The sequence below is a fragment of the Anoplopoma fimbria genome, chromosome 20 (assembly GCF_027596085.1).
Source record: "Anoplopoma fimbria isolate UVic2021 breed Golden Eagle Sablefish chromosome 20, Afim_UVic_2022, whole genome shotgun sequence".
NCBI lineage: Eukaryota > Metazoa > Chordata > Actinopteri > Perciformes > Anoplopomatidae > Anoplopoma > Anoplopoma fimbria.
In genome coordinates, this window is record NC_072468.1 from 17192659 (window position 1) to 17215862 (window position 23204).

General features: G+C 41.9%; 2 protein-coding genes across 2 annotated transcripts; one reads left to right on the forward strand and one right to left on the reverse strand.

The window, feature by feature from the left end:
- The first annotated feature begins 638 nt into the window (after positions 1-638).
- On the forward strand, positions 639-7647 carry cacng8b (calcium channel, voltage-dependent, gamma subunit 8b). The gene is made up of 4 exons (XM_054622115.1): positions 639-861; positions 4678-4761; positions 6429-6569; positions 6851-7647. The coding sequence occupies exons 1-4, from the start codon at positions 639-641 to the stop codon at positions 7645-7647; spliced, it is 1245 nt and encodes a 414-aa protein (XP_054478090.1).
- A 5303-nt stretch (positions 7648-12950) lies between these two features.
- Positions 12951-18263, reverse strand: cacng6b (calcium channel, voltage-dependent, gamma subunit 6b). Its single transcript, XM_054622409.1, has 4 exons — positions 17900-18263; positions 15124-15198; positions 13289-13426; positions 12951-13171 (listed from the first exon to the last, which is right to left on the reverse strand). Exons 1-4 carry the CDS (start codon positions 18261-18263, stop codon positions 12951-12953), a joined length of 798 nt encoding a protein of 265 aa, XP_054478384.1.
- Between the last annotated feature and the right edge of the window lie 4941 nt (positions 18264-23204).

Here is a 23204-nt window from a genome sequence, read left to right on the forward strand (position 1 = left end):
TGAGACTTTACTTTAGTCTTTTATGTCAGCATGATTAGGATGAAAGGGAAACTTCTGATGCTGTACGGATAATATCTACAACTATAGGCCACTTCATGGGTCTATGTGACTAGATGATCCTGCTTGTGTGAAAGCATACACGCATATTTGTATGTAAAAGGTGCAACCACATTCTCTTCCTAACAAGTAACTGTATATGTTCAAGGTGATCTCGTTAGATCTGCTAAGTGCGTGTGTGTGTGTGTTTGTGTATTCATCTCCAGCCGTGCTGATTCTGAGGGAAATGGTGTCAGGGTCATGAATATGGAGTACACTGAGATTGGGAGGGTGTGATCTGTTGTGTTTCACATCAATTCTGTCTTGTTAAGCGGAGTCAGCAGAGCCATCCAACGCTCCTCCAAGGACACATCATAGAGCCACTTATGCACCTCCCACATTCGCCTCCTACTTGCTCTCGCCCTTTCCCAACACCACCCTCTTTGCCTCCCATCAGTGCCCCTTGCCTCCATAAACTGCACTTTGTGTGTGATTGTAAACACACTTCTGCTTAGTTATTCCATTCTTTTTTGTTCTTTTAACTTGTTCAACCTTTTCTTGTCCTCCCTCCCTTCTTCCTCCTGTCTTTTCTCTCTGAAGGCATGGTGTGTGAGAAGGGGATCCAGATCCTTCTCACCACCGTGGGGGCATTCGCTGCCTTCGGCCTGATGACGGTGGCAATAGGGACTGACTACTGGCTGTACTCCCGTGCACTCATCTGCAACAGCACAGCCAACGTTACCCAGGATGACCCCCATAACAAGGACAAGAAGGATCCAGGGGCGCTCACCCACTCTGGACTGTGGAGGATATGCTGCCTGGAAGGTAAAAAAGGAGTTTCGGGGGACATTGGGTCTATTGGTGGGATTTGGACTGCGGATGCATGCAGGAACAAGTTTGCTTTGGTTAGGCTGTTGATTTCAGTGAAAAGGGTGCAGAGAAAACTAACGTATGAAAGAACAGCCCAGGTTACTTTCCGGCCATAAAGCATTTAATGTAGATCCAAATGTAGTCAGACTTGACCGTCTTACTTACATGACTTGTGAACATGGAAAATAAAGTTGGGTCAACTGTAGATGGAAGAATTATTTTGTGAAATGCGCTTATTTGCTTTCTTTCTGAAAGTTAGATGAGATGATGGATACAACACATAAAAAGCTAAATCCAGCAGCCAGTTAGCTTAGCTGTTTTTGTTTATTAAATCTGTACAAAAACTGAATCCTAAAAAACAGCAATTCCTAAAATGAAAAATTGTCAGAGCCATGTTTGCAGTTTTTGAGATAATCCAAGCTAACTGGCTGCTAGATGTAGCTTCCTATTTACAGTACAGATGCGTTTTTACAAATCCCACTAGTTACCCGGCAAGACCCGGCCTGCGTGGCTGGTTTAGCGGAGACAATTGGTTAAGGTTAGGCATAAACCTCAGTTTGGGTCAGGATAGCCCATTGGATAAGACGTAGGACCTGAACAAATCAGGTCACCAGTACCATTTAAGAGCAGGGACTCTTGACCAATCCTAGTGCTTAAATGCTGCACAGGGCGGGTCTTGCCAGAAGAGTGGGACTTACATAACTCAGTACAGACAAGAAGGTGGTATCAATCTTCACTTCTCACTCTCTGCAAGAAAGTAAATAAGCGTTTTTCCCAAAATGTCAAACTATTCTAAATATATTATTTCTAGTCTTATTTCTCTATGTCAAGTAAAGGGGATGGGTAATATGTGCCAATTGTTCCTGCAGAATGATTCTTACTGAGCACACATTAGTGTAGAGATTTCTGTATTTGGAATTTGTTGTAATCACAAACTCTTGTCTTTCTGCCTCTGCTGTGATTTGACAATTTGACTCGCCAAAATCGAGTGGGTGGCGCTGGACACCGGAGGTAGTGATGGATCCAAGTGAACTGAACTCATTACAGCAGAGTGAAAATATCTTGGCCATGTCAAAGCTTTTAAGTGGAAACATATTTTTCGTCAGTACTCGTGTTGCTGGTTTTATTTCTTTATTTCCTGCGTTGCAAAGCGGGAAGCAGTGTAAACATGTTCAGCGGTGTCTGCCTTTCGCATGACCTTAGAACATATTGTTTGGGAATCTGCAGCATCGCTGTAATATTAGTAATCATTACTAGCATCAACATATACACATTCTATTTGTACTTGGTAGACCGTACCATAGTGACAAAAAAACAATTTTACATAATTGCAGTATAATTACATGATACTGAAGCGTAACCCTTTCTCAAAATAATCCATTAATCATTGTGTTTGGTTCAGGCTGCCGTTATTTAATTCAAGTGTTGAAACAAAAGGCCTGTGTTTACCCTGACGCCCATCGACTTCTCACTCCAAGTGGTCATCAACACAAGCTGCTAATTCATTATACATTACACTGCCTGGCTGACACCCAACAGTAAAGGCTGGGATGGAGCTAACAGTGAAATAGCTACAGCCGAAGGGGTGGTGAGAGTTACCAATCTGTGCCTTTGCTGCAGACTTCTGTCTCCAGGAAAACCTCTTGGCTCTCCTCATAAAGCATCCCCAGCCCATCCTGGGCTTGGTCATTGTACAAAGCTAATTTGTCCTCATCTCTAAGCTTCCTGATAGCAAAGCAGCCAATTAGAGATAAGCTCTAGCCCTTGCAGCACTGCTGCAGTGCACCCCCACCCACTCCCTCCGATGCCTGACTCTTTCAGTTTCTCCACTTGCTATCCCTCTGTCTCACTCCCCCAAACATTAAATTTAATCTTTCACCGGTTTCTCCTCCTCTTCCCCTCCATGTAGTTTCCTCTCTTTCAGTCTTTTCTCTCACATTGTGGTGCAGTAAAGCTGACAGTATCTTGGCATGGCTTAGAGGTCAAGTATCCTTGATGTCTTTGGAGTATTCAGCCAAGATAGATGCTCAGTAGTTGAGCAGCGATGCAGTGAGGTGTAGCTGGAGTGGAAATGCAGGACATGCTAGGGCTAAAAGATTTATGGCTGTGGGTGGGTGGCACATTATGCTGTAGATATAGATGTGTCATGTCCTCCTCTCCTGCCCTTCTGCAGGTTTACTGAAGGTGGTGTTGCACAGAATTACCTGTCAGTCATTACTTTCTTTTATTTGTCGGATTTTCTATTCATAGCATGTATTTAACCTTCCCCACAGCTCTGTCAGCTGGACTCAGGTACACCTTCATCGACGCCAAGCATCAGGTCATAAATTAGTTCACAGACTTTTTATTAACTGGATATTATCTAATACTATTCATTACATAAAAATAGATATTGCAAAATATATACATAAAATGAACTCTTATTGTTGAGGTCAGTTTGGTGGGGTTAATATGTGTATCTCTTGGAGTGGTAGAGGCTCGACCACTTTTCTGTTTATTCCATCCAACTATTTCAATCCTCATACATTGCTTTAAATAACTTTCAAGCTTTTTCCTAATACTTGCAGCTAACAGTTTTTACTTTTTTGCTCACTGGCTTGCTTTTCACACACTTTGTTCATGTGTTAAAGCTGACTCAATGTGTGAATTGTTTTATTTATATTTTTGACTTAATTAATTATCTTATAAAGCCTTCATTTTGTTGTTTTTCAAATTAGTTGAGCAATTCAAAAGCTAACCGGTTCCCCCTGGCAACTGCAGAACCCTGCACAACCAGTACCCTTTGGGTTAGAAGTGCCCCTCCACTGATAAAGATAAACACACCAAGATAAGATGAGATAAGACAGAGCTTTCTTCATCACGAAGGAAATTGTTGTGCAGTAGTTGTAGTAGAAAGTAGGAGAGGATGCAAATACATTGAGTTTGAATATAAAATATCAATATGGTGCAAATTCTTACTATACCCAATGCTAAAAATGTAAACATGTTAACGAAAGGATCATAGATATGTATGAGAAGTGGCAAATAGCTACATGTATGTACAATACAAAATCTGAAGGTAAGTGTTAATGGTTATCCATGATTATGTCCATGATATTGCACATTATGTCAAAAGAACGAGGGCAACAGATGAGTGTACAACATTGGAACCAGTCTTTTGTCAAAATGCATATCATGTCCAAAAAAAATGAACAATCGCCACCTGAAACAGTTTGTCTTAGAATGATAACACTGATTGGTGTCGCTCAACTGATGTATCTCCGTTTCTTTACAGAGCAACCTGTGGAAATATAAGAGCTGTGAGAAAGAGACCAGCTCATCCCACATCTGTCCGTCTCTCCTTCCGTCTGTGTCTCCTCATTCCATCACTTCCATACATCTTTCTAACAATCCATCCATCAGCAACAGTGGTGTGCTGTCATCATCATGCGTGCATCCCTCCGTTTCGTCTGTCTGTCTACATGCAAGACCCCAACGGGTACTTATCTGTCTGCCTGTGTGTCTGCATACTTGTATGTATTTATGTGTGTGATGTATGAGATGTTACTAACTTCGATTTAGAATTTTTGATGTTCTTGTTATTATGTTGAGGTTTATAATCCGGCACATTGGATTCAAAATAGAGATTTCCTAACAAAGCTATAACTGTTGAATCGCGAGTCAGTTTTTTCCTCAGGAGACTATTTGCTGTTGACTTTTCTTAAGGTTACAGTTATGAGTACCTGTCTCTTGTTGTGTCTGGTCACCCCTGTTTCTCCTCTCATATCTCAGGAGTAAAGAGAGGAGTGTGTTCTCAGATCAACCACTTCCCAGAAGATGCAGACTTTGACCATGATGGGGCAGAGTACGTTCTACGTAAGTCAATACCAGCACTACTAGGCATGGATGATAAATGAATGAGAGAGAACTCTGGTTATAAATAAGAGAGAAGAGGAAAAGGGTGTAAATGTAATAGTGTAAAATAATATTCCATTATCTTGTCAACTTGGTTTTGTTATTGCTCATTCCTCAGAAGATTATCTTTGCAAAAATAAACATGTGACATTGTGTACCGAAAGTCAGGGGAGATGGTGTGTCCTAGTTTGTACTCAGTGCCCTGCAGTGATATCTTTCTGCTCCATGATATGTTACATGTGCGCCTGTTCATACATAAAGAAAAGCTTGTGTTCTGTTTACAATGTTGCAGAGGCATTTTGCTGGCATTTAGGTGGCATTTCCTCTCCCATGGCCTAGTTGTCCTAGAAAGGAGTGTTAATGTGTGTGTGTGTGTGTGTGTGTGTGTGTGTGTGTGTGTGTGTGTGTGTGTGTGTGTGTGTGTGTGTGTGTGTGTGTGTGTGTGTGTGTGTGTGTGTGTGTGTGTGTGTGTGTGTGTGTGTGTGTGTGTGTGTGTGTGTGTGCCTGTGCATGTGCGTACGCGTGCATGTGTGTGTGTGTATGTGTGGTTGGCAGACCTGCTGAAAGAACTTAAAGGCCACATGGGAAGGGTTTGAGTCAATCGTGTCTCCAGGACTGAGTAATTAATTTCCTCACTGAGTATTGTTTTTAATGGAGCAGATTTAACCATTATTATTTTCCCTATGACTGTTATTCTACATCCTCCTTGTATTGGCCAAACCTGGGTTACGTGGTGTAAGTTAACACTTTTTGTGGTTGTTATACTCAACTTGGAGTACAGCACCAGTTATTAAAGTTGTAAATGGTGAAATTCCCAGTTGATTTGTTGACAACCATGGTTACCGGCAAGTGCACTTTAAAGGTGCATCATATGTGACTCAGAGCATAGACTCAGAATATAGCAGCAAACAACTATTTGCTATGCAAAGTTCCGGTGGAGTAATGTCTACCTGAGCAGAGAATGTCTGTTGCAATCCGACTGCTTTGTTGACATAGCCAAGCCTGCCGCAAAAGCTTTTAGTGCATGTTAGCGTGCCCCACTGATTAGCTCACTGTCACCACTCTGCACTGCACTCATACAGCTGTTACAGCTGATAATGCTGTTCTGACCCTACATCGTTGCAGAAGCGTATAGCCCTCCAGTTCTCCCTTAGGTCAAATCTGTTAGCTCTGTCAGTACTATTGCCATAGATGGCACTGTTAGCGCTGTTTGCATAGCTAGATGCGAGCCGTCGCCAAGTTGAGAACCACGTGAGACGTAATAGAAAAACTCTCAAACTTGTATTTAACTACTTTAATACTACAGCTAACACTTGTTGAGCATCTGCTGTTTCAGGGATACTGCAACATTACTGTCTTGTTTTGTAGACAAATACATTGTGTTTCCTATGACTTCTTCACAATAGAAGCTTGTGTTTTGCCGAGTGAATCCTTAAAGGTTAACTAATATCCATAGGACAAAAAATGATAACAACAAATACTATCAAAAACAGGGTCTGATGTCATACAAATCTATCATCTTTTATATCTGTAAGACAGATATTCTCACAGAAGTCCCATTTCATTATACATATCGTTACCCTCTTTTCTAGTTTTTGCTGTTCACCATTATTTTCTCCTCTCTTTAGGGGTTGTCAGGGCTTCCAACATCTTCCCGATCCTCAGTGCAATCCTGCTGCTGATGGGAGGGGTTTGCATCGCTGCTAGTCGTTTCTATAAGAGCAAAAGAAACATCATCCTGGGGGCAGGAATTCTCTTTGTGGCTGCAGGTAACTTAAGAGTAATATGTGCTTATATGTGTGTGACTGCTTGTGTGAGTGTATATATTACTGGCCCAAACAGTTTTCATGCTTTGTTTGTGTCTAGTTGTGTTTAGACTATTCTGCCAGTTTAATAGAGGTGTTTACGTTCAACCTTCATCTTGCCAGTTTTCTTTATTGAGAATGTCATGAATCATCATCTCAAACAAATGTGTTTATTAGTACTGTAGGTAAGTCTGTCTGAGCTTATTTAGCTCTTTTGTAAATACCATATTTTTGTGCTCCCTCAGGTCTGAGTAACATAATTGGTGTGATTGTGTACATCTCGGCCGCACTGGGGGACATCTCCCCTAAGAAGGACGAGGATAAGAAGTGGCAGTACTCCTACGGTTGGTCCTTTTACTTTGGGGGTCTTTCCTTCATCATGGCCGAGATGGTGGGGGTGCTGGCTGTTAACATCTACATCGAGAAGAACAAGGAGCTGCGCTGCCGCTCACGCACCGACATTTTCAAGAGCACCACGCACGCCATGCTCCGCCTGCCCAGCTACCGCTTCCGGCGCCGCTCCCGCTCTTCGTCCCGCTCCACCGACCCCTCCCGCTCCCGAGACCCCTCACCTGTAGGGGGAGGTGGGGGCAAGAACTTCGGCCTGCCCCCCTCTGCGCTGCTTTCCCAGGGCCCCATTTCAGTATCCACTTTACCGAACCCCCACTCTCGCTCCCACACGGCCCTGGCTGGAGGCGACATCTCTCTCTACACGTTGTCCCGTGACCCCAAACTGGGGGGTTTGCCGCCCATGTATGGAACGGTGGACAGGGCCACGCTCTACCAGCTCCACAACTGCTTCCCAAAGGATGGAGGTGGAGGGGGGGTGATGATGAGTGGTACACTTCCATCGCTTAAGTCCCACAACCCTTCCAATTCTTCCAACTCAAACGCGCCGATGCCCAACTCGGTGGGCTCCGGCCCTCCACCCTTCACCTCGTCCACAGTAGACAGGGAGCGAGGGATGGGGACTCTGGACAGGCTGAAGGGGGATAGGGAGAGCAACTCTAACACCCTCAATAGGAAGACAACGCCTGTGTAGAGAGAGGGTGTCAGAGGGCGAGAAGAAAGGGAGAGAAGGAGGATAGGTAGTGATGAAAGAGGGAAGATAGAGAGGAGCACTGTGTTTGTGTGGCTCAACAGGAAACAGATAGAAAGACAGGCAGACAGGTGAAATGCTAAACCTCTCCCTCCATGTTCACTGTTATTTAGTCTGCTCAATCTCACTGAGAACAAAAAGAAGATGAGTAATAACAGAGTGATAATAACAACAACAATGAACTTTCACAATAAAACTATTTTGATATTTTAACGTGCTAGAAATGATTTATTTTGTTAATGATCAAACACAATTAACCTTGGGCTACTATAAAAAAATGTTTCACATTTTTTTTGTTGTGCAATATTACCGCTAATTAACCAGATCATCTTTAATGTAAAATTGTTGTTGTGATTATTCTTAGCGTTATTACAGGTCAGCCGTATTTGCAAACACCATAGTTTGGAATGAAAATTGTAATTTTCATGTTACGTTCACTCTAATTTTAGATCTCTACGACTTTTACTGTGAATTTCTTCCATGCAGAGCCACTGGGACTCTCAGTGAGCTGTGTGTAACTGTGTCAAAGTGTCAAGCATGAGTGTGCACAATATGTGGGAGAATGAGGGCCTGTATTTTTTTTAACCCCCATATTATATAATTTTCATTTATAACATGAAGTCAGATTTGACTACTTGTAAATTGTCTTCCAATATTGATACTGACAGAAATGCAACAATAATGTGAGTGACTGAGGCAACTGACCAACTTCATTGTTCTTATAAGTCTGAGTTTTCTATGGGCCTCTGTTTGTCTTATTTCCATTCTAATCAGTGTTAACAGTAGTACTTGTAGCTATAGTCGTGTTGAAGATGTTTGTTCTTGGGCATTAACAGAAACCTCTGACTGGAGGAAGCAGAAAAAAGAGACATAGAATAATACATTTGTACAGATTCAGGTAAAGGTTACTGCCTGAGCAGAAAAACAAAAAAAACTATGATTTTTTTCTATAAAGAGTCCCAAAGTGAGACATGCAACTCATCATTTTCAATGGCAAAAAAAAGACAATATGTATATGTGGGTTGAGAGGGTTTGAAAAAAAAACTATTGAGAAAAAACTTTTGAAAAGATACATGTACATTGTAATTTAGGCATACATATATTTGTAAAGTCTATAGATACGTTTTTTCGGGACCACTGTTCAAACTAGGTATGCATTTTGGGCTGTTTTGTTCCCGGTGCCCTCCCTGGACTCTTGTTGGGTGGTTTCATCCACCAACCCCGCGCTGCCATACTTGCTCCCCCCTGCCCGCCCATATTTGGTCACATGATCAGTGTTCCTCAACTTTATCACATGACCTACAGCAGATTCACCACAGGGAGGACCCCCTAAACCTCTACATGATTCTTTTCACTGTGCTTTCCGTTTGAGCGCTGACTCCTGACCTGATCTGTTTATGTCAAGAATGTAAACACATGTAAACACCCTCCCACCCGCCCCCCTTCTTCTAAACTGTCCTGACTGACTGCAGATCCGGGTTGAAACCATGGACACAACGCTACATGATATAATGAAGAAACAAAACAAAACAAACCAGACGCTTCCAGATTCTATACATTTTCATTTCTTTGATTTCATTTCAGAAAAAGAATAATGTGATAAAAACTGCACACAGATAGCATTTATGTGGGCAATATGAATAGTATGTAGTTGAGAATAGATATATCTAGACAAATGATTATGGTTTATCTAAATGTGTGATAAACTTAAACACTGTATTGCACGAAGTTTATAAAAAAACAATAACAGACATATTCACAGACTGCTGTCTTTTGTTTCTTTTCTGCTATGAAAGAAGAGTGGGGTCTCTTCTTAAATAGAGTGAGCATATACCTGTGTTTTGAGTTAGTATTGAGTTAGATTCATCAGGTAGACAGAAACAGTGCGTTCACAATTGCTCTGTGTTAGCACAGTTTCCACCGTTAGCTGCGAGCCGCTAGCTCAGCGATCGCCATGTTGAGAGCCATGGGGATTCAATAGAAATGTTCTGAATTATGTTATGAGTTATTTCAAGCTAAAGTAGCAATAGCACACTTTTAAAATAATTCATTATCAGTTGAAGTCCTGCATTGAAAATACTTCAAGTCGCCCCTCCACTTAAAAATATATATTTTGCAATTTTTTTATTCTACTAGGATGTTTGATCTTCCCTGTACAGAATGATGTATGTGTGCTGTTTGACACTAGCAGTCTGTTTTCACATTCATTTGCTGAAAATATCTCTGTGCTCAACTTAAATCTGAGATTAGGACATGTACGTAGAAGCAAGATTTTGTAACATCTCTTTGGTAGCCAATTGTGGTTCAAAATGTAACTTGATCGAGTGTGATGTGGACACTTGAAACCTCCAGTGCACTGAGAATAGACTTTACAGTGAAGAAGCAAACACTGTGTCCAGTAGTTAAATATTTGAAATAAACAATATTTCCAATGAAAAGTAGATGTAATTTTAATATATTCTTAATGAAAGAATGTCTTAAACCACACCTGAAGGGGGATCTTTAAGTAAAAGTAAAGAAGTATCAGCAACTGAATATTCTAATGAATCAAATTAAAATTCCTTTTATTAATGCATTAACTAAATTAATTTGAATGCTTTAGCTTTGCCAGGTGAAGCCAATTTTAACTGCTCTATAGATTGTTGGTAAACGTACTCTAGAAAAATGCATCATACATTATAAACTGATCATGTGTTTTGTTTGTGTAAAATCTTAAACTGAAAAAAGTACTTAAGTTACTTCCAATCACTGGGCACGCACACGTTGTTCTGCATTAGTAAGCAAACACTGCTCTTAGTAGTTACTCAAGGTCTTTCAGCCAATCTTTGGTGTGCGGTGATCCTAAAATGACTTCGACCTTCGCTGTCAGACATGAGACTCATAATATTTGCAAATATATGGGTAGCACCAGATGGGCGGTATTTATCGAATAGGATAATGAAAAAGTTCATTCAGTGTACTTTTCTGTTCCCACCTCCCTACCTGAGCATATCACTTTTTTCCTCATGGGCCCATCTGGTACCTCATGCATGTTTTTGAATGAACAATTATAAAGTACTGCAAAAGTCTGCTTTGTTCCCATCAGGTCCACTGGGCAGATTTTGCTTGACCTAAGAGGGTTTATCACTGTTAGAGAGGAAAGTGGAAATCTTTAGAGACAAGAGATGATACTTCCGATGCATTAGGGGCCGGAGATTCCTTGTGCTCCTGGAGACTGAGAACTTGTTATCTTGAGTGCCTTCCCCTGCTATAATAATACCTGCAGTCTAGTTTTAGTCCCAGTGATGCAGCTGAAATTAAAGGGGGAAGGATGAGAGGATGCCAGGACTTCTACTACACAGGCTTCATTCCTTGTACAGCTTAAGGTATATGGACATTTATATTTTTACACATAGGAAGCCCATTTTTATGTAAAAACATGCAGCTACCGTAGTGGTTGTGTGCTACATGTCACACAGTCTCAGTAGAACTATTAACAGCTAAATATACAACCAGGATAGTGTGTCATTAGGATTCGGTTTCTGCCCACTGAGAGTTATAAGCATATGTGGGCAGGTGCCACTCATTTCCCAGCAGGCCGGGTGCTAGAGTAGTTATTGGGACATCTATGATCTGAGCGTTCCCTTGTCCTTGTGTGTTTGTAGGGCAGAGGGGTTAGGTGGAGGCTGGGTGGAGGATTATTGACCAACAGGCTCGCCCGGAGACAACAGGGAAAGTGACGCAGTGAGGTCAGGGGTGGAGAAGGGGAGGGTGGGGGGGCACAGAGCTACGAGGACAGGGTAGAGTGTGGGTTACATAGTTGAAATTCAAGGATTAGGTTTCCCAACCTCTGCAGTGAAATGCATTACGATGAGCTCCGGCCTAAATATAGAGGAGCGGGTTTGGGCGAGGTGGATCTTTGGCAGAGAGGTTAGGAGTCAGACTGTCAAGAGGTGAAATGGGTGAATGTCATGTTTGAGAGCAGACAGGCTGCCATGTCAGCAACAAAAGGATGCAATTATTTCATGTCAAATCCCTTTAATGATGAGCAAAACTGATGCCACATACTGTACATACATATGAGTAGAAATGAGCATATATTTTGTAAAATTGCATTTCCTGCTAGAGAGACAAGGTGAGCATCCTATGACAAAACTAAAGTGAATTTACTGCATACATATTGCAAATGTCATTGTAGACAGCAATACTAATAGTGACCATTCACACAATATAAACACAGTCATTCAGTTTATGTACAAAGTTGAGCTTATAAATTGAGTCCATACAATTCTCTGATATACAAAATGGTATTTTAATCACTTCTCACTGTTGATTTTATTCAACATGCATTCATACTGAAGCAGCATTCACCCAATAGTTGCAAAACACACATATGTAATAAATAATGACATGAAGCCTCTTTGATAATCAAATATTAATGGTTAGAAAGCTTCATAGTACCTATTTCTAATATTGAGGATACTCATTGCCTTTTTTATACAAGTGTCATGTAACTTCTCTCTCAGTAATCAGGACCTCCTCCCTACTGATTGTTAGCATTATCACAAACATAGTATATGTTGATATGCTGATGGTGATACATTCTGATGGCGCTTCGTCAAACTTTTGATTTATAGTCTCATAATTTTGTATTTTTGGCTCTGTGTGGAAGTCCTTAGTCCTTAGTGTACACCCTCTGAGGACCCTAGAAGACCCTTGTACTCGTACTCATGTGTCCTGAAATTATAACTTTGGCTCGAGTCAGATCAGAAGACACTTCTATCTTTCTAAATGATTTGGACAAACGACACATTTTGTAATTTAATTTAAAGTACTTGTTGCTAGCTTTTCATGTTTTTTAATTTCTTAGCAGAAATTGGCTTCCATATTAAACAGACGTTTTAAACGTTTTAAAAAGATAAGTGTCTGAGCTTTTATAGATTTTTTATTTACTCTCCTTATGCTAGCAGAAAGACTAGGTTTATGAGTGGATGTACAGCTTTAGGCAGGCTAACAATCCTATTTGTGACACTTTCATAAGTAAACACAACACAGAACTAAAAATTAAACAGTCAGCAGTAGCCCCACAAAAAAAAAAACTGAAACACATTCCCTCACTAATGTGTTGCTGACTTCTCCTCATACCTTTGATTAAGACTTTGTATGACTTCTTTGAAATGGGAATCCTCTAGGAAATGGACATTTCCACTAGCTTTCAAACAAGAAATCAAGAATACTGTATGTAAAGTTGATTTTCATTTAAAGTGCTAGGTGGCGCTATTCTTGTCTGGCCAACATTTCTGCCAGGGGCTGAAAGGAAGGGAGAGGATAATAAAGAGGCAACCTCCAAAAATAAGGATGGCTCCCGCTGAGCCCACACAGGCCACAGACCAGGACAGCTCATGGTGTAGAGGTATGGTGTGGTCACTGGACAGCAAGGACAGCACAGACTGGTGGAATATCAGGATAGAGAGAAGGACCAGTACACCTGCACACAGAGCAGACAACTGTTTAGAAATCAGATTATCATCTTTCCAAATATCAGTCAGTTAGGGATTTTGCCACACTTGAATGTTATAGGTAACATAGCACCGTGAGGTCCCACCTGATAGGATGAAACAGAAGGAGGCTGGCTTGAGAAAGAAGGCTACTCCTTTGTTGAGGGACATGGCGATACAGATGGAGCCCATTACCATCATGGTCAAACTCAAAAGGGCCAAGATAGCTGCTGCTAGATTCAGCTCTGTGAAGGAGAGTCGAAAGAAATGAAAAGAGAAAAAAGAAAGATGGCAGATGTATTGTGAAGTGAAATAATACAACACCTCACAAAGTTTGATTCTACTGGGTTTATAGATTAGCTTTGGTTATGAAAATATAAACACGGTGTGAATTGTGCCACTTCCAAACTGGCTCTATTTAAAACAGTTTTGTTGGCATTGCAAACCTGAACAGGTGCAACCTAAAAAGCTGATCAGCCAGTGCCAGTTTTGTGTTTTTTTAAACTCAACAACGCATATATTATTATTATTATTATTATTATTATTATTATTATTATTATTATTATTATTATTATTATTATTGTATTAATCAAAACACAGCAGATACCAGCTTTAGGAATGTTTTTGTTTTTGGGAGGGAGAAGATGCCAAAAAGGACGTGAGATAGATCAAAATGAAAGCGACACAAAAGGACAGCTGTTTTGTTTTTCCCCAGCTACATTTTACAGCTTTCTTATCATCCATGGCAGCAATTGATTGATAAAAGTGTGAGCCCTTAAGATTTTTGAATGAATCTGCAGAGACTTAAATCTTGCTTGACATGAAACAATTATCACTGAACACATTTTGTTAATGCAGTTGGCACCACAGAGTCTTTCTTTCCTGGCATTTTTACGAACCGCTTTCAGATAGCAAGACTGAAGAGTCTAACGTCATGCTAGTGGCTCGGTGAGGCTGTATTTAGGCACACACACGGACACATGCTAACATGCTAACATGCTCACAATGACAAAGGTTATATAGGTATAATGTTCACGATGTAAACCATCTTATTTTTGCATGTTAGCATAAAAACATTATAACTAAATACAAAGTAATGATGGGTATGTCAATTTTGCAGGTATTTGGTCACACACCAAAGTATTGATTTCTAATTACTGATGATGGCGCTATATGAAATATTAAAATATTAATATTAAAGTAATCTCTTAAAGTGATCAAACTGATCCCTCCTCAGGGGACAAGAATGTCTGTACCAAATATCATGACAATCTGACAAAAAGATATTTCACTCAAAACCACATGTCAGCCTCCTGCTGAAAAGAGGAATAGTCAGTTAATCACCAAGGTCATCAGGTTACATCATGTAGGACGCAAAATATCTGTAAAAACTTTCAAGGCATTCCATCCAGTAGTTGTTCAGATTTTTCAAGTTTGGACCATGTTGATTGACCAAACAAAAGACGGACAACGTCCCGTTATCCACATGGTTTGTTTGCTTAGTGTATGTCTTCTGGTTTGAATACGCAAACAACACACCTTGTGATTACAATTTGTTCTCACAGCTCTAATATAATAAATATCTGATGTTCCTTGTATGCATCAAAACAGTCCCTGCTCAAAACGTTTGACCAAAAGCTAAAGTTGACTTTATGCTCAATGTGATGTAAGTATCATATCTCTGCCAGCTGATCTTCAAACTGCAGTGAAACCATTAGCTGCCTGGACAGTAAGGTAAACACATTAATCAGTCTGATAGCTTATGGTTTGCTTTGCAAAATGGGTGGCAGCAGAAGTTAATGGGCTGAAACATGCAAAAACCACCGGCATGGTCCTCTGAGTACCCCAGCGAATGTCTTTATTGATAGTCGCTGCAATGCAACTGTTGGTGTACATCTGCATGTGTAACAGAAAATTTCAGGGAGGAAGTAAAATGTCTCACTCTTGTTAGTTGTCTTCTTGAATATGACTGCATTCTCCCCAGAGGTGAAGAATTTGAAGTAGGTGCAGTTGGTTTCTGTGGGTAAATAAAAATATCACACAAAGAGATCACCAACACACAAACACACACACACACACACACACACACACACACACACACACACACACACACACACACACACACACACACACACACACACACACACACACACACACACACACACGCCTATGGATAGCTGCTGGTCTTCTGTTATGTGCCTCCTATGCATCCATGCACTCTGTCCTTCTAGGCATCATTCCTATTTATATCCAAGTGTCGAGCATTAGCTGGAAAACCCAGAGACACACACACTGCTACACACACCGCTACACACACCGCTACACACACACACACACACACACACACACACACACACACACACACACACACACACACACACACACACACACACACACACACACACACACACTGCCCAGCACTGCACATATGGTACGGCCAGAGAGGGTGAAAAACAGCAAAGTAGGTGGATGGCAGAGGGGAGAAAGTGAGGTAGACAGAGAGAAGGGGCAGATGGAGGACAGAAAGGGGGAGGCGTGGCTGTTCAAGAAGAAGAGAGACTGAGGGGAAGGGGATATGTGGGATGAGCGAATGATGAAGGGGATGCAGGAAATATGGATAGAGGCTCAAAGGATGCGATAGCGGGTAAAAGGAGGAGTGAGTTTGGGGGCAGATGGAAGGGGTGGTGAGTGAAGGGGAAAAGAGAGGGGAGCCACAGATGGAGAAGGAGGTGAGGGGAGCAGGAGATGTCAAGAGGGGGAGGAAACACAGAGGGGTTGGTTAATACTGCATTAGACATACACTCTCCCTCAGTCCCTGTCTGTCCCTCTTCCTCGTTTCCCCCTCTCTATATTTAGACAAAAACTGTGAAGTAGTCAGATTCCACTTGGCTTCACAAGCGCATAGTGATGACTTTCACCCACTGAATATTATGTGGTCCAAGATGACCACATGCTTGTGAACAAACACACACTCACAGTCACACATTTCTTTCACACACAAATATGTTTGTGTCTGAGCACATTTGCAAACATTTTTACTGAAGCAGACACACCATTTATCAGCTTACTGATTTTTTTAACACATTATGCTATCACAGTCAACTGCCTTTGCTCTTGCTTCCCCTGCTGAGGCTGTAATTATTGAGCTGTCATGTCTCCCTCTCCAGCAGGCAGCGAAGACGGATTGCCGTTTTTGAGATGACAGGCACGGCATCAGCAGGGCCGCACTTTTCTCGGGACGGGAGCCAAAGGCATGTAAATAGCGATGTGAAACAGAGAAGCGGAGATGGCAAAAACAGTTGTTTTCCTCCAAACATGACGAGCCCACGGCCATCTGCGCCGGGCGGCGTGGGCCAACAGTGTTAGGATGTGTGGGAAAGACTGTCAGAAGCATACTGGCTGCTCTAGCGCACCAAAAGACCATCTCAGAGAGACACATATATATCTACTAGCAACCAGAGATGAAGGACATGTCGACTGGTAAGATGAATTAGCCCTTGACATTTGAATGGAAAAACAATCTTGTCACACATCATTCAAGGTGATGCATGTGAATAGTGTTTATGTTTATATGTGATCTACCTGTATGTCTGCTGGATGAGGAGATGATTTTTTTGTTTCTCTGTCTCAGAAGATTCCCTGAGATGGACTATGATTCCAAGAGCAGAACCTTGTAAAGCCTGCCTTGCCTAGCTCTATCTCACTTCTCCCAATACCTGCCCCTCTCCATCTCCAGACTCGCTTTTCAGACAGAAGTAGGTCACTGTGGAGATAATCAACACCCTCTGGTGAACCTAACCATGGTCAAGTTGAATAAAGTGCTTTTAGAAAGGAGCTGTCACAACTCTAAACATGGCTGTTTGTACTGTGTGTACAACAGGAGATGATTAGGTACCCAGTCAAGGGAAAAACTTAAAATCGATGCCTCATTTCACTGACAATGTTATGAATCACAAAGATTAAATCATATAATGCTAAAAGTACCTGCATGCTGCTTTGTGTTGTTACAATAGCAATAGAATTGAGAATAGCTTTACTGTGGTCCTGCTGGTGCTCTGTTTCCACGCATCGTATTTCTTTAATGACTCAATTTGCACATTATCTGTAGGATGACCTAGATACATATGTATGCAGGCTGTTTAACATACACAACTATTCTTTCTCCACCCCTTTACAAGATTACAGTTGATGTGCATGTATATACAGGGAGAAATGACTTTAAATGTTTATCAAAAATCATGACTATGTTGCTCAGAAATAGTGTTGGCATAGATTTCCTCAGTCCCTTATGGGCTCAGATAAAAGACCTTCCGATGTAAGCGTATTCCCAGAGGGCATACATTATATTAGTTATGCCTGCTCCCTCTGTTTTCACAGTGACGGCAAAGAAAAATCGTGAGTATTAAGAGTACACGTTTTTTCCTCAATGATGTCAACGACTTGCTACCTTTCAGAAACATCCTTTGACCCTTTTCTATTAATTCACTTTCATACTGAGGCACGTTCTGTACAGCGGAGGCCGCCTCAAGGTAGACTTGCATGGCCGGGCAATTCAGATTGCAGGGAAGCATACATGAGCAGACAGTCGGAGAAAAAAAACAGACATGCCCTCCAGAAACCTCACCTGCTCACCTTCTAGACAGCACAGACAGACAGACAGACAGACAGAAGAACACAAACTCATACAGACACACAAACACTCGAGTAAGAGATCTCACCTCCAGGTAGTTCAGCAGGGCCACAGCTCGTCCTCTCTGGGTCTATGTCGGCCACCCATAGGGTGTGGATGCAGCCCTTCCACAGCCCGTAATGGGCCATCTGGCAGGTCTGGTTGCCGCTGAAATTCTTTGGTTGGGCCAGCTCCACCCAAAACTCTGTCCCCATGCCCAACACTGTCAGGGTCACTCCAATGATAGACACAAATAAGGCCAGCTTGATCTTTCCCTCCTGGCTGTCACTCATCCTGTGGGTCCTCCTCGGTCCCCTTCCACCTTTTATCCCACCCAAACCCCCACTTTGTCCAGCCCCTGCCACCCCGACACGACCGTCCTCATCCTGCTGTACGAAGAAGTTGGACCACATACTAATATCAAGGCCAGGCTCAAGGAAGACCAGAGGAAAGAACAGGGCACTTGGGCTAAATGTTACAGGAGCAAATAATAGATGCAAAAATGCAAGGGTGGTTTAGTAGGAAGAAAATGGGGAGAGGTTTGTGAAGAAGGTGCAGGTTTGGAAGTCTTGTTTTAAAAACAGTAAACAAAAAAGATGAGACACAGCTATAACCTCTCCTGTGATGGATGGTAAAATTGAGCAAAAGCAGTCAGGGGAACAAAGGGTAAAGTGAAAATAAGTGGCCAGAACAATGAAATTAGACAGAAAGAGATATGAACAGAGCTACAACAAAGTGGGGAGGGGATGGATGAAGTAAGGTAATTATGAAATGGGAGGAGACGGAGGCAAGGACCAGTGTCTGTTTTTCTGTCCAGTCCCCTGAAATTGAGAGAGGAAACAGAAAGATGAAAGAGCAGCCAGCATATGCTTCACGAGAGCAAAATCCTTTCATCGCCAGCGTAATATTTAATTTCCAAGAGCTTTATCAGCATCTACAGTATTCCCTTCTTAAAAGCCATATGACATGCTCTCAGCCAACAATAGATTAGCCATATGGCGTCTCCCTGAAAGGCACATTTTGCTTCAGATAAAGAAACAATTGGGCCTGTTGAGCTGGTGGAGTTGGATGGTTTGGGTTCAAGGTGAGAGATAAAACCGCAGCGTCAGACTGGACCACCCATCTTCTATTTTCCCAGAGGATTGACAACAGAGCTCTTCCCAGAACAGGTACACTATCTCTGGCTAAGACACAGATCCCCTTTGATCTGAGGGGATAATGGGTTGCTACAAATACGTCCCATCCTGCATTACGTGTACCAACAAACACTTGGAATCTGAAGCCATGACTGTCTTTTTGAGACTGCATGTGATTGTGTGTGTGTGTGTGTGTGTGTGTGTGTGTGTGTGTGTGTGTGTGTGTGTGTGTGTGTGTGTGTGTGTGTGTGTGTGTGTGTGTGTGTGTGTTTGTGTGTGTGTGTGTGTGTGTGTTTCGGTGTATGGCATATTCACTCTAAGTGGGTCCGGGCTTATGGAGTTGTTCCTGTTATTCCAAACTGTGAGCAAGGGGCCTTTGAAGCAGTTTAAACAACGTGAGTGACAGGGCGCGACGGACCCTGCTCTGCACAGGGTGCATGAGAGGTGATAATTCATGCCTGAACCCTCTGACAGAGAGGGGGCTGCAGTAATTAACTCTGCTGCGCAGTCCAACAGGTCACATAGTGCAGGCAGGAGGCATGGCCAGTCAGGAAGGCAGCAGGCCACACACAGTTGTCGGATCACTTAATTCAGAGTTTTGCGCAGACAGCATCAGAGGTTTTGTATAGGCAATGCACCACATGAAGCCACTAAGTGCAATTCTTTTGTGTGCAGTACTTTGCAGTATATAAATATAACGAGCAGTATGCTGTATATATTTAGTTATCGTGAGTTTTGCAGTATATTCCCAACGTATCCTTATACAGGCCTCCAATTAGCTTGAAGACACTTATTTGTACAACAGAAATTTGCAGAACAACATGATAAGATTATATCATAGTAATATTACTTTGCAAAAAGTTGATAAATAATTTCAATTTACTGCCCGATCCTAATTTATAGTAAGCACTGTAAAGGAATATAATCGTCTAATATTAAGCGCTAAGCTTTATTAAATGTCTCTAATGGACCAAAGGTTAAGAATAGCAGCCATGAGATGAAATACTCCTCCAGCGTTAACTGTTATAAAGAATATCAAAACTGCAGCTGCTGACAGCCAAGTTAGCAGTCATAGGGTTACAAACCTTGATCAAATTACATCCATATTAACGATCAGAGGGGTCAGAGCACACCAGGCTACTCTACTGGATGCTCACTTTATACTTAAACATTATCTTAAGCTGTGTATAAATGCGTGTCTTAGAGGTTGATGATGCAACCCAAGCTATAATGGACTGACTTAAGTTCTGCAGCAGCTGAGTGGATGATTAGCTTATACACACAGGGGCATTTTACGAGAGGAAAATAATGGTCTCTCCCAACATTTCACCAAAGACAGACACAGTCACCGGTGTGACATGTGGGCATAAAAAAGCAACAACTAGCTAGGTGAAAAGAAGAGTAAGTCTGACCTGTTTGGTGTGTTGTTCAGTTCAGGAGGAAGAGACGCTTGAAACTTAATAGAGGGGGAGAGTGGTGATGGGAGAGTTAGTGAGAGAGAGAGAGGGAAGGGGAGGTACATGAGGGTTATGGAAAGTGAGTGTAACAGGGGAGGGGGCTGCAGTCTGGTTCGTTAACACTGTTGATGATTACATTTTTTTTGTTTGCACTGCTGCTTTCCCCTCAGACGCCATCGACAATCTCAACATGTTTGAATATTAAATCAAGGAGCAGAGGTGCTGCCAGGGGGTCCGGTCACATGATAACAGCCATGCCATTATGATTAAAAACATGTCTGTATCTGTGATATCCTTGCTGTGTGTGTGTTTGTGTGTGTGTGTGTCTATTTTAGACAGCCACCTGTTAACGACATTAAGTAAGGGTGAAGGAGGAGCCTGTGTTTATATGAGAGGGGCCAGGATGGCGTTTTACAGCAACACTATATACTGTGAGGTAAGTGCAAATCTGACCCAGAGACACAGAGTGAAGAGGAAACGGAGACGCAGAGAGGGAAAAACATAAGTGCAAGACAAAACAGAGAGATGGGAAATTGAGGTGAAAGGTGGATTAGAAAAAAGTAAAGAAACCCTCATGTCTGAGATATGTACTACACTGGTTTAAAAATGGTTTAAAAAAGAAAATCAATGTGCAGCTCCATTTCATTCCTCACCGAACAAGATCCAGAGAGATTTCAGAGACTCAGTCTGGTCCTGTGGAAAGCTTTACTTTTGGCCCAGCTCCGCTTGGATCCTCCACAGTTTAGGTAACATACGTGGCACAGCGAGAGGGAGGCCAACCCCAGCGGCCAGCCACACTCAGGGAGGGTAGGAGAGGGGGGTTGATGCAAACTGAGAGTGAGTCAAGGACATAAATGAACAGGAGAGAATCGGAGAAAAGGGACGAAACAGGCTGTAGGCTGTGGCAGGTAAAATAAACACCTACAATGTCCAAAACAGTCAAATTCCTGCTCCTTTTCAAGGAGAGATGGCTGTTGAAGCCACCATGCAGTTTGCAAATGGACTTCTGCAGAGAGAATGAAACATGTTGGGTACATGACAGCCAGGATTAATTGATCATCTAGAGTATATCTATCTGTTTTAATGCACATATGTGTGTCTGTCCCTAAAAATGACTTTGTTTCTAATTATGCAGCCTAACTCTGCTCCTCCATCATATGAGATTGATAGAAAGTGTCCACAGGCAGTCCAAGGCCATCAATAATCTACAGTATGCTGATATGAAAAATCTTGTCTCCACATCACTCAACTGGCCCTGTCAGCAGTACTGGTTTACGCTTGAGCACACTAAACTGCACACATGTGTTCTCGTGTATGCAGCCATGCGCACACTGACCACACATGTGCACATTACAGCTGCAACCATTTCTTACTCTGACGTTGCAAAGTAATGTTGAGAGTATTTGACCGATTAGAGCATAAGTCTTATGTCTTGCTCTTCTCTATCTTGTATTTTTCTTACTGTCAACAAATCCATGAAGCATTAAAAGACAAATCAATGAATTGATCCGCTCTGTATCGTTGTCCAAATTCAATCATGTGTCTTTAAGTCACACTGGACAACATGGGCACCGAGTTTATTTTCTGTCAATTGCACATAAGTAAGATGCTTGTGTATTAAATACTAGCTAGTACACCAAATCAAATCAGCATCTGAATATAGTCCCCAATAAACCCACTATTTACTTAATTTTAATGGAGTCATAATGTTTGCAAAGCACCCAGCTGTTTAAGTAAATGCTTTATTTTATTTTTGGAATAAAAGCATATATTTGTGACCTGTACTTAAAGATTCCTCTTTGGGAAATTCAAGCGCGGGGCAGAGAACCACAGACAGTCTGGGAAAGTATCGACACACTCTTTTGACAATAACAAAAACATGGAATATGTTGGGTTTTTTTTAACAACATTATCATTAGCTCTGCTCTGTTCAAGTGTCCCAGTGTGACATTGAGCCAACATTCACAATGCCAGGACCCTGAAAGTAATGCATCTAAATTGAAATCAGCCGTTAGTAATTTTATCATCTACACCTGTGCGTTTTCCTATTGTGGCTTGTCAAAATGTCTTCTGTAAAAAAATCCCTTTTCACATTAAACCTGAAATCTCTCTGTGCCAGTGTTTTGAGAGTTATTCCTATGTCAAAGTCCTTTTTTGTGTAACGTTTCCACAAAAGAATCTTTTAACTCCCATACACAGAGTGCAAACTGCCATATGTACACAGAGTACTGAATTCATCGTTCTCCAGTGTTGCACTCTCCCACTGCTGCAGTGTTCTATCTTTCTGAATGAGGATCAATGGGGAGGCATTGCCCAGAATGACAATGACCATCACCAGAGTTTTACATTCACCACTAGAGGGAGATGTATTTGCAATCTTCACTGCAGCATCAGGCCCTGAGAGAGCTCCTTCTCACAGTTAATAGGTCTGGTGTTAGGCAACCGCAGTGTCCTGACCTATAAGAGAGGCAGGGTCTGTTTTACATGTTTCCTCTGGTGGATATGGCTTTTTGTTGGCCGAGAGAGCTGCTGCTTTATCTGTGCCCTCTGGGAACAACAGCGTAGAGAGTGTTGCATCAGTGGCCCTGCTGCTGGGTTTTGTGCAGTGGGGTGTAGCGATGCAGATGGAGATGGGCAGTATAGAGCTGACACAGGACATTAGTTCCTGTCAGAGATTTGTTGCTGTCCTGTAACTTTTACAGTTACAATTCCAAGTGGACATAGCATTTGACATGTACTGCTGCTGACCAAGACTGTGTAC

Coding starts and splice junctions, on each gene's coding strand:
- cacng8b (XM_054622115.1), top strand. CDS start 639: ATGGTGTGTGAGAAGGGGATCCAGATCCTTCTCACCACCGTGGGGGCA. Junction 862..4,677: donor GAGGATATGCTGCCTGGAAG/GTAAAAAAGGAG, acceptor CTCATATCTCAG/GAGTAAAGAGAGGAGTGTGT. Junction 6,570..6,850: donor AATTCTCTTTGTGGCTGCAG/GTAACTTAAGAG, acceptor GTGCTCCCTCAG/GTCTGAGTAACATAATTGGT.
- cacng6b (XM_054622409.1), bottom strand. CDS start 18,263: ATGTGGTCCAACTTCTTCGTACAGCAGGATGAGGACGGTCGTGTCGGG. Junction 15,199..17,899: donor CCCTGCTGAACTACCTGGAG/GTGAGATCTCTT, acceptor ATTTACCCACAG/AAACCAACTGCACCTACTTC. Junction 13,172..13,288: donor CTTCTGTTTCATCCTATCAG/GTGGGACCTCAC, acceptor CTCTGTGTGCAG/GTGTACTGGTCCTTCTCTCT.